A 12,808-nucleotide genomic window follows, 5' to 3' on the forward strand; every position below is an offset into this window, starting at 1 on the left:
TTCTCGCTGTTGCTGTTGTTGTTGAAGGAGGAAAGATTGTTATACTTCTTTCTGCTGCTTTAAAATTTTCTCCAATTCTTCTTTGTGTCTCTTTTTAAAATCCTCGACGTGTGGTAAGTAAGGAGAAGGTGGCGAAGGTGCTAGTACCGGAACAAAATCTTGCGAAGGAGAGAGAAAATCCACTAAATCCCAATTAAAATCGGTCTCTTTTGGAAGTAGGACTGTGTTGACTTTGGTAGCCGCTGCTATGCCATCGCTTCTCTTCTGCACGGCCGGTTCACCCCAGTTCATTGTCTTCTTAGTTTCCGTCACGTTTGAAAACTTTGTCGCATTGATTCAGTGCGCACAGACGCTAGCGCATCTATATAGGGAATGTGATTTCACAGGCAGCTCTCTTCGGATTGAAAGACAGACTCCGTACTGTGACAAAATTGTGTAAGCGTGTTCGGATTGCTGAAAAAACTCAATCCGTTTCGACCCGCTCTTTCACTATAAATAACCGCGGCTCATTACACTCGCTTCACCTTTTCTCGTCACAAGATGTGGACTAACGTTGAATAATCTACCATCTTTCGTCGATGCTGTTCCGTACGGACTTACCGATGTATGTCAGATCATCATGGACAATCATCCGGATCACCGATACGAGAGTTTGGAAAAGAATAATCTATATGGAGAGGCAAGGCTGTCTGAAGAGAGTCCTCATCTACGGTCCAGAAGTCAGAAGAAGTTTGAGAAAGAGAAGAAGACCTGTGCGATGCCCTCTATGTTAACCGAATGATGTTAACAAAAAAACAAACTCCGTTTTCAGGGCCACTCATATGCCTCAAAGTGTTTTGCTTTCTTGCCTAAACAATTTTAGTCGATTTTTTGTTAAGGTATGATAGATTGATGCTCATCAATTTATGTCTATGTGTTGCATATGTCTGTCTTTATCTCTAATGTATTTGTCTCTTCCTCGAGTAGCGTATATTCAGATCAGACCATTGCAACATTGTTGCCAATATCCAGTACAGTGACGTGTGTGTGTGTGTGTGTGTGTGTGTGTGTGTGTGATTGTATTTTTAACGTAGCTTTAACAATTTTTCAGTCATATCGCTACGATGTCTGCAGTGTGACAGTTTATAGTGATGTCTAGCACTGGGGCATCATACCGCAGACATGTAGTATGATGTCCCACCCAGTCACATTATCCTGACACCAGGCCGACCAGTCCTAACACTAACCTCTTAATGCTGAGCGCCAAGCGATGTGGCTGTTAGTACCATTTTTGTAAGTCTTTGGTATGACTCGGCAGGGGATCGAACCCACTTCCTCCCGCATCCGAAGCGGACGCTCTAACCACAAGGCCACCGGAGCGGTAGAACAGTAACCTCACCCACCAGTTCCATTCGTATTGTCCCTACAAAAAACCCATATATTAATGTGTCTATATCTCTCCTATGACTGAAATATTTATAAAGCTACGTCTGTCTGTCTGTCTAGCTAGCTTATCTCTCTCTCTCTCTCTCTCTCTCTCTCTCTCTCTCTCTCTCATCATTATCATCATCATCATCATCTATCTATCTATGCATCTATGTATCTATATATCTATCTATCTATTTAACCATAGGACCCCTTCTCTTCATCAACCAGAGGGACCAATGAACCCTTCTCTTATCCACGGATGTAAGTGGCAATAAAAATAGAGTTTTTTCATAAAATCATACAACTTGTTTCCAAAGAATGTTTTCATTTAATGAAAACAAGAACACAACTCTCGACATGATATGTTTTATTCTTAAACTATGCAAAATAAATATCGGTGTCGAAATAGGAAGACACTAATACAACAAGAACACCGTCCAAATGCTCATCTATATACATATATCATTGTGACAAAATTCATCTTCTTAGATGGCGATCTGTACAAACAATAAATAAAATCCAACATATTTATCTATTCATAGAAAAGTAAAATAAATACTAAAAGCATCACGTTTGCCTTCAAAAGTTTTCATAAGTAGCAAAACACCAACCAGGACTTAATTGATGTACAAAGACTTTGTAGAGAAAAGAGTCTACGCCAAGTTTAATCTGCTTAAAATAAAGATATTCCAATAATAAATCAATCTGACAAACACCAACACATTTCGATGTTCTGTCGGCTTTTCAAATTCCCGGTCGACTTATTTTCAGTAACCTATCCGATACATGGAAAGTGTTGTTTTTCATGTTAGTGAGAGTTATTCTTAGAAAGCATATGTTCCGAATGACGTTTTCTCTTTAATATAATTGATCAATCGAAAAGTCAACAGAGCATGACCTCGTGTTGGTGTCTGTCAGATCTCGATTATCTCGGAGATCTTGAATTTAATCCGATCAGGGCAAATATAAATCAAAAAATCTGTATGCGCATTGATCGCTAAGAATCGCACACCTTACTCCTTAGATCGTGCAAAGACATGTGTGTAGAGAGAGAGAGAGAGAGAGAGAGAGAGAGAGAGAGAGAGAGATTTGGCGTTCTTATAATAGGTGTCTGTTTCAACTCAAAATTTAAAAAATTAAAGCATGGTTTCTTCGTTCGTGAAAATGGTCAAGAAAAAAGATGGTGACCTTCTGTCTGCCATAGTGATCCAATTCATAGAATTCATATACTACAACTAAAAAGGATGGCCATCTTGCTTCTATCAAACAAAGGATAGCCAGAGTTTGCACTTTGGCCAGAACAATCAAGTCGCACGATTACAATGACAGTTGCCCAAATGGTCATCCAGTGATATACGTATAAAAATATGTTCCTGGTGAACGCAAGTCGTGGTCACAAAGGTTGCAGATTACACTCACAACAGACTGAAATATGTACTACAATGAGAACTATTCAGTTCAAATCGACCTTAATTTCTCATTGACTGGTAACATAAAGGACATCTCCATATTTAAATGCTTTGGTCTTGGCCTGGATCTCACCGAGTGACAGGTAAGTGGAAGGTGGAATATATATTGATTTGTACGTTTATACTGGACTTTTTGTTATAATTAGTTACAGCCCATGCGGCCATCCATATTATCAGTTCGTACCAATTTTAAGAAATTAATATTCCATAGCGTATTGATCTAAAGAAAATAAAGTACATCTCGATGATTTCTCTTTGAAATGGTTCACGCGACAATGACTCCTGCTCAATTGGAAATGTCACATATGTACTTGTAGAATGCCCACCCCCCTCACGTCAAACCAAAAGAAAACGAACTGAGACAATTAATCTTCCCATTGTAACGACAGATTGTAACAGCCTCTGCTTCTATACATTAACTGAGTACGTTTACACTACTCTCGTAACTTAATGACGTATAATGAATTATTATGACAAGGTATCTATCATTAAAGCAACTTCAGCAAATAATGAAACATAAAGAAATACAGTACATACGGTAACATGGACATTCTGTCTATCACAAGCATATCGCCATTGTTTAAAGTAGAGGGAAAATTACATTATTTGCAATATGTTTCGTCGCCACTATAATGAAGTCGCAGTGGTGACGTCACTTCCGCCAGGTGCATTTATATGCTACTTCTTTATTTAAAGCAAAAAAGTAAAGAAATATGTCAATAACAAAAATAGCGTGCATGAAGAAATAAAAATGGCTATTGTGTGCAGGTGAATTAGTAGCATTTCCAGTTTGCGGCAAAATATCATCTGCTCACAAATTTTCATATTCTACTAATTTCTGTTAATAGTATATATTCACTCTGTACGCAACGATATACGTATCTCCATCAGTAATTATGAAAATGTAAATCCGTGATTCATCCAGTACATACGTTTCAATTCAAATGCGGGAAAATTCTTACAAGAATTACTTCAATTAAAACACAGAGATAATTAAACAATCAAAATCATACAAATGTCATGTAAATCAAATTATTTATGCTCTGAACGAGAACTTGAAGAAGTAGTTTCGACGAATGAACGTTAGCTTTTATCACGGTAATGATGCGGTTATGCTGGTATAAGAATATTTCCAGGAGTATTCAAGAATTTAGATAAGTGGAACCCGAAAATGATTATTGGTTGTAGTTGGAAGCAATATGAGGAGTAACAGTAGTTCCTTGTTAGCAAGAAAATGCAGCACTACGTAAATATCAAATATATCGTGCATGATATATATATATATATATATATATATATATATATATATATATATATATATATATATATAGTGACAACACACAACACAGATTCTGTAGATTATCATCTCTGACAATCTTAGTCAATTTAGCAACACGAACCCGTTCATGGAGATACTTGCTGAAGTCGCCTCCCTTTAAATATGTTTGCTGGTCTGTTTTCACTTTATGGGCAAGACGATGTGCATAAAATATGTAAGGAAAGCAGTAGAGTAAAAAATTAAAACTATAATAACAATGGTAATGACCCAATGTGGAAGTCATATGAGACGATAGATTTATTTTTCTAAATTGTACAATAACCAACCAAAACAAACTTTGTAAATCAAAGTCAAGCACTATGTGCGAGGACGAATCGTGCTAAACATATAAACTGGCATATATTCACCTAGAAAATAAGGCATACAACTAAAAATATGCATTACAAGCAAGTGTTTGTAACTGTATAAAAGCTAAGTCAAACGAAGCTTGAACTACTTCAATATTGTAATTTTAATTATACTAAATCACTAAAAAAAACCAAGGCAACAAAGTTTACTTTTCAACGAAGAAGTCGATCTTCATGACGTCAAGGAGCTGACAAATAGAAAGACAGACAGATAGATAGACAGACAGAGATAGACAGGCTAATTGATAGTCAAGACAGAAAACATCAAAAACTCAATTAAATTACTGTCTCGGTTATCCGAACTACATGGGTGACGGGGAATTTGTAATAGGAACACGCTCATGCCTTTCCCCCGAGGACTGGAAAAAGCACCTCGGAAATAATAATGAAGCCGCCAATGTACATACGTGTATATTCATGTTATGTCACGTCACACATCATCAATGAGTTCCTCAAGGACATTTAACCGTTGACGTTATTTCCACCAGGTTGGAACTTTCATAGATTTCTCTTTTCAAGTTTGAAACTTATCACAAAACTTCATGCTACCGAACTTGTACGAACAATTCCGTAACGTTACGATGATAATTTAGTACGGTACTATTTTAGATTACGAGTTTCCGCGCTCAAGAGAACACTTACTTATTCAGAATATAGTTTAGTGTAACAGACTATCTCGCTATTGTAACGATGGTTTTACCCCTAGATCATCTCAACCTTATTCAAAGTCTCCGTGGATTAATATACAAGGACCTTTTTTCAATCCTACTATTGTTTCCTGTATACTGTTAAATTTTATCATTATCAAAACTGTTTACTGATATCTGAGTTTAATGTCGAGACTTGTTTGCAAACCTAGAATGTTTGACCCACATCCTATTGTGTTTTAGTTTTTTTTATTAAAGGTTGTGATAAAAAAAATTATTTCATTCCTCTTTTAAGTTCATTCTGTGGAATTATTTACTGCTGTGTTTAGATATAATTTGAGAAGAATCACTTTATTTAGATTATTAATTAAAATTACAAAGTGCTCATTGACATTTTAGACAAAACCACTTTTTGGATTAGTGTAAATTCATTCAAAGACATTCTGGATATCATTGCAATATATCAAGACTGACGTTACATCAACCAATTCAAGACTCTGGGTACATCAGCACATTCAATGTTACTGGAATTCATTCTTTACCTTTGGACTTGTGATAGAATATTTATTATCATTTGGTATTTAATTCTCAGTGAGATAAGTTCCTCTTAAATTTCACTTTTTAACTTAGAGAAATGAATGTGTTTGTTGATTTTACTAAACTTGTTGGTTTCACTCCTTTCTGTTACATAGTTTCAGTTCATAGAGTCGTAACACTAATACAGTTATAAAATTATACTATTTTCTTCAGGTGACATTTAATCTCGAAACTTACAGCACTGTGGCAGTAGGATTGTCCTACCAAGGGGAGATCATCCTCTTTGAGTGTTGTAGTTCATGTACATAATTTCGGCTTACTCCAAGTCGATTCTAGATAGAAACTGATCCAGGTGTTCCGACTGAGGAGAACCAATTGGATAATTGGGAGTAATCATGTCACATATTATAAACGTTCGGGGACATCACGTCGGTTCGGATTATTTTTAAGTACGGTACGTAATGTTCACAGAATACGGGTTCTTCCGTAATTTTGTGCACATAATTATATGAAGCTAAGATGGGAACATTTACACTAATACATCAGTTTAGGCAGTGACAAAGCGCCCGCATTGTAAAATTAGGTGCGCGTGAACTTGTAGCCACATAACAGTATGTGGCTGTACCTTTAACATTAGGTCCCAAGTGCTCGTGTATTTCTCTGCTTTGCACAACTATGACTCTGCATTGCAGCTTCAGTGAAAAGGGTAGGTGAGTTTAGGGGAGAGGTTTAGGTTAAGAAAATGTTGAAATATCTGTCAGAACTACATATTACTGAATAACGATTTTCAGCACAATACGTTCTCCCCATAATTAAATAATCTCGATTGTAAGTTAGAATCTAGTTTCTTATAATCAGGTCATTTGCAAAAAGGTCTCTATCACTGCCATGGAGCCTTTAAAAAAAAGTATTTTCTCAGACGCCATTGAGTCCGTTGGAATCCTATCACCTTTTTTTTCCGGGAAATGAATCAATGGACGAAAAGCGTATCGGGACTGAGTACACGCGTCCCTATCTGATACAGAAGATTTGCGTACCAATGCATGCCGGTACTTACAGCGTTTTTGTGACTCTCATGTGCATCACTTGTAGATAAAATGAATATCTTTAAATATTTTGAGACGTCATGCATAAAACGCAATGGAGCAAACACAAAATGCGCTACGTCATTATTGTTTATGTAAGCATAACACGAAGCCACGACGCCGTCTACGACTATTGTCCCGTGCTTCGTTAATGGTGCATAAACCCCTTGTCTTGTGTCCACTGATATGTTGACAACTTTTGAGAATTTCAGTGTATCTGTGTTCTCGTCCGTCACGAGATAATCACCAACACTGACATCATCAGCGTAAATAACCTCCAGAGAATCTAAGCTTGTGGAAGTATAGTTGTTACGCGAGATGTAGACAAGATGTTTTCCCGTCAAAGAAATGCGACGTCCATTTTCCGTCTCCAAGATATAGAATCGCCCATAAGCTGATCTATCCAGGTCCATCAACGCTATCACCTCGCTATATTCTAATATCCCATCATATGACATGCTCAGTACACGATCCCAGACACTTATTTCCGCCATTGACTTCACTCCTTCTGCTTCCGTCTGAATCAAGCTACTTCCAGGGAAGCAACCACCTATCACCACAGCAACCGAGGAATCTGAAACGGAAGATCACATCAATAAGACCTCGAGCAATTAAAATGCTTATAATTTGGATTTACAAAGTCCCTGATATTTAAAGTTCGGTCATGTAAAGACAAAATTGCAAAATAAACAGCATCATTTATCCAGCATCCTAATTATTCATTTATATCCGGAATTCATTCAGCCTATGTTCCAGTGCTGCTTCTTGGAGTGGAGCCAAGCTTTGAAAATGTTATGTACCTCTAAAGATCTCGCCATTCGTATGGAATGGATTCTCAGTTTCTATCTACATCCAAGTAAAAACCGTTGGACCATACATAATATATTCCAGCTACTGTTTCTTTCTTTCTTTCTTTCTTTCTATCTATCTATCTATCTATCTATCTATCTATCTATCGTTTTCTCTTTCTTTCTTTTTTCTTTTTATTTTTCTTTTTTTATTTCTTGGTTTGCTTTCTTTACATTTTTTATCACTGGGTGAGGAGAAGCGCGATGCCATTGTACACGAAGGACGATAAAATCCTCCAACAGTGTTCATATAAAAAGAATAAGAGACGAAGTCACGTTTGATGCATAATTGTAGATAGACTTTTGTGGTTGTCTGTCAGGCAGACAAAATGATCTAGTTTTCTAGTAAGATACTAATCTATTTGCAGGACCCCCTTCCCTCATGTCAGAGTCTTTTCCCAATGAAACAATTAGTACCGCAACCATATCAAATCAAATAAAGACATGCATAAAGTCAGTCCCAAATTTAGATACCTGTAAAATGGCGCCAAAGTTTGCTTCCTAATAAACGTGACAGAGCAGATACGAATTTATTTGAATTTCGGCGTAAGATTCTTGAGCCTCCTAAAGATGTCAGTGAGTCCCATGTCACCGATATTCAAATTCCAAGAATGGGATGATTTTATCTACTTTTTTTAATTTGTTTGTTGTGTTCTTAGGGGTCTGTTGTTGCTTTATTTTTGGGTGGATGTTCTCTTTTTATTGGTAAAAATACATTGAAACAGGGTCCACAAAGTGTTCTGTCTATCTCTGAGGCCTAATTTTAGATTCCGACAACAAAAGTTATGAATCGACAAATCTAAAAGGACCACATTTTTTCAAGACTCTTAACAGTCCTAAGGATCCTTTTTGAAGAGCATAACTGTCAGTCTTCTCCATGTGAGGTAATCATTTTAAGTTTGTACAATAACCCACATGTTTGCGTTGAAAACGTTTACACAAATTGTTATTCGTGTTTCATTTTAGTAGGTCTAGTCGTCTTTTGTACACCAAGCACACTTTCACTTTACTTTTTAAAAAAAGCATGTTTGAAAATCGTTACAACATCAACAACAACAGGAACACGTTGCAAAGATCGATATAATGTTGCCTACACTGTGCAATGCTTTTACGAGCGAAGCTTTTGGTAACAAAGAACTCGAGTATAAATTCCATAAATCTCTAACGCCATAATGCCACGGACAAATTCGATCACACATCTTTGATGGAAGTCACATTCGTCTTTCATATATCTATATAAATATACCGATAAGGAAACAATTAAAAACCTAAATGATGACAAAGCTCTAATTACTTCAAAATAAATAGAACACACTGATCAAGAGGAAATGCTGAAAAAAAGCTGTCTTCAGTCATGCATAAAATAAGCTGAAAATTTAAATATCGACTAGTCCCCAAGTACAAGAATTAACACGTCCTCACATATTGATAAATCCCCAAAGACAAGATTTAGCACGTCCTCAAATATCGATCGATCCCCAAAAGCAGAATTAGCACATCCTCAAATATAAACCGATCCCCAAAGACAAGATTTAGCACGTCCTCAAATATCGATCGATCCCCAAAGACAACATTAGTACATCCTCAAATATCGACCGGTCCCCAAAGACAAGATTAAACACGTCCCCAAATATCGATCGATCCCCAAAGACAACATTAGTACATCCTCAAATATCGACCGGTCCCCAAAGACAAGATTAGCACGTTTACTTCTGAGCATATCTATTTTCATTTAATCAAAGTCTTTGCTTTAAAAACATTACCAAGTAAATGCAAACCAGGTGTGCTTTACCGTGAAAATTTCAGGTACATTGGTTGTAGGACTATGGAGATAAAATAAATTTGAATTTTGTATTTCCTACACTGTGCTCACTACTGCTCAGAATCAGACCAATCTAACGTCTTCTTGATACAGTTACATATTTATAAACACATAACTAGAAATAAGATTAATAAGTCAGTGGCTGATTGACTGTCTAAAACTGATTGGGTGAAACTTTTTGTTGGAAGACTTTTGGACGGGTGGTGGTGGTCGGAATAGTCCACCTCGGCCCTGGGAGATTCCTGTCAAGTGGGGGATATAGGATGTGGAGAATTTACGGGGGTGGGGGGACAGCTACACCCGGTCTGACCTAGCTTCCGGAGCTAGAAAACTCTTAATTTCTTATCATTGTATGGACTCGTCAATTAAGCATTACATAATCTTGAGCAAATAAGACATGTCGACTCAGGCTGTATTTTTGTGTGTGAAGGTAATGTTTGAATTTCTTGATCCCGTTTTTCAGTCCAAGGAACGTGTATGTGAAAAAGAAGTACTTCACCAATTTTATGTCACTTTATTTTGCGTGTTTGATCAGTTTAGTCAGCTTTAGTACTTTACAATTTATATTTATAATACCAATGAAAAGAGAAAGTTAAAAAAATAAAATGAGCCTATGCGAACAGTGCCCTTTCTACACTCTGATTAAACTGGGAAATTGGGCACGTTTAACACGATTAATGAAAAATTTAAATACCAAGATTTATTCGTAATACATCGATTTAGTTTAGATATATGAGCGTGTTATAACTCGATCTAATTCGTCACAAAGACTGGGATATTTTTATGGATTTTGTGTCTTTCGCCCTAATTTTTTATCGCCATTTTTTCTGTTGCAGACAAAACATTGTAACTCGGCGACCATACTTCGGAGCCGAGTAACGGCAGGTTCGTCCTACGGCCCTTTATACAGATCTAATTAACACATCGGGACAAAAGTCAGATGTGCCGGGACGGTCGGGCTGCGGATTAGTGGAAGAAGAAAAGGTAAATAAAATGAACAAATCAGACTCTTTTCTAAAGAAGGATTGGTTTAAAGGGTCAATAAGCCGGTGGAAGCATCTTAATTATTTGTGTTTATACAGGTATTCCAATAGTCCGAATTACAATATAGACCTAGCCTTTCAATGGCACAGTAGGATGATTTTCAACGTCCAGATTATCAACACAAATTCCCATCCTACCCCACCCACCTCCACCTTTTAAACGGTATCGCAAAATTAGCCCTATTTTTCTTGTCAATTTGACAATGTTTCAAAATAGAATATGATTAATATGTCACATTTGTACAGGAAAATCTGACATTCGAGGCATGTAGTTAATTCATAGGGAAAATATAAGACAAAGAAACAAAATTTGCTAGAATGGGACTAGAGGTATTTTAGAAGAATAAATTTAAGCATTGCATATTAAAATGGGGATATAATGTCATAGTTACATAATATTACAAACGAACGATTAAATACTCAACTAGTAACAAAAAAGCTAATGATTGTAAGAAGAAACAATTCAGTATACAAACAATAGGGACACGTGTCTTAAATCCTCCTCTTATTCAAGTCATTAATATGCGTACATACAGCAGATTGGTGAAAGCTTCGTGTGAGGAATTCTGCAACAAGCTCTCTCTCTCTCTCTCTCTCTCTCACACACACACACACACACACACACACACGAGTCATTTATCTCTTTTATTTAGTATTAATATAAATATTTTGTTTAAAAATCGCCCATATATTAATTATTTTTAAGTAGATAATCGTATTGTTAAACAAAACATTAATTATGTAGATGTACTTAAACCTATTCAATCCATGCTAACTGGTATACTAAATCAGCAATTTTTGGTCGTACACCGTAACAGAAATAAGACGAGAAATCATACTGCCTAAATCATCATGAGAAATCAAGCTGCAATGCCACATAAATCATGTCGCAATGTTTAATATATCAGGATAAGTCATAATGCAATGCTTGAAAAGTCATGTCGCAGTGTTTAACATATCGTGATAACGCCTCCTATAATGCCTGAGGAATCATGTCGCAATGTTTCAACATCAGGAGAAATCATATTGCATTACCTGATGAATCATGTCGCAATGTTTAACATATCGGGAGTAAAGCCTTAGAATCAGGCTGCAATACCTGAAAAATCGTGTTACAATACCTAAAACAGCATGCAAAATCATTTCCCAGTCCCACAAAACGTCCTGAGAAAACCTGCTGCAATGGCTGAGAAATCATACTACAATTCCAAAGAAATCATGAGACAATATAATGTAATGTGTAAAATGCCATGTGAAATCAAGCGGCTCTCCTGGATCATCGTGCAACGCAAAAACGTCCTGAGAAATCATATTGCAATAACTGCCAAATCAAGCTGCGCTGCCTAAAATACCGTGAAAACTACGCCTGGCATGCCTTAACTATCTGGAGAAATCATGTTTCATTTCCTAAACACCAAGAGAAATCATACTGCAGCTTGAAAGATATCATCATAAGCCATGCATTAATAAGTAAACATCATGAGGTATTATAAATATAGAGGATATATGCTTGAAACGAGTGAATAACGGCTATATTTCATCGAGTGAATGAAAATACTAGAGTTTTTCACCCACGAGATGAAATGTATCCGTTATTCACTCGTTTCAAGCAAATATTATTTTTATTTTAAGCTCACATACGTTGGCTACCTAAAGTTTGTGACAGTGAATTAGCAGATTTCTTTCGGTAATGTCAGCTGTTTACCGTACATGTTCTGCTGTGATATGTGTACCTGCGCACAAAATTAGTTCCACATCAGATTGGTAAAAATTAACTGATATTTCCAGAATAACAAACCACAAGTTTCAAGGATAACAGACAGGGATCATTAATAAAAAAAACAACCACAAGTAATTCATCAATGTATAAATAGTTCACTGACAGAAAATCAAAGGGAGGTAAGGTAAGTATGTTCTGACCCAAAAAAGTAGTTCCTGTAGTGAAAAAATAATTATTTCACTACAGTGAAATATCAATATTATTTTAATTAGAAAATCAGGTAATTCACTGCGTAGCATAAAATAAAATGCAATACCTAAACATCATGAGGTATTATAATGCAATGCCTAAACATCATGAGGTATTATAATGCAATGCTTTAAACATCATTAGGTATTATAATGCAATGCCTAAAAATCATGAGGTATTATAATGCAATCCTTTAAACATCACGAGATAGCATAATGCAGTGCATGACAAGTCATACGTTTATGCCCGAAACATCCTAATAAATCATGTTGAATGCTTTAACATCATGTGAAAT

At 36.3% G+C, this 12,808-nt stretch overlaps 1 protein-coding gene across 1 annotated transcript in view; it reads right to left on the reverse strand.

Moving 5' to 3' along the window:
* Positions 1 to 1,757: 1,757 nt before the first annotated feature.
* LOC149791514 (sonic hedgehog protein-like) overlaps positions 1,758 to 12,808 on the reverse strand; it is a 40,123-nt gene continuing 29,072 nt past the window's right edge. Inside the window, exon 3 of the mRNA XM_089970038.1 lies at positions 1,758 to 7,405. Within this exon, the coding sequence (XP_089826164.1) occupies positions 6,717 to 7,405 (689 nt within the window). The 3' untranslated portion in view covers positions 1,758 to 6,716. The remainder of the gene's footprint in view (positions 7,406 to 12,808) is intronic.

This window comes from Sinohyriopsis cumingii, chromosome 9 (genome assembly GCF_028554795.1).
Source record: "Sinohyriopsis cumingii isolate HCF-2022 chromosome 9, ASM2855479v2, whole genome shotgun sequence".
In the NCBI taxonomy this organism is placed as follows: domain Eukaryota; kingdom Metazoa; phylum Mollusca; class Bivalvia; order Unionida; family Unionidae; genus Sinohyriopsis; species Sinohyriopsis cumingii.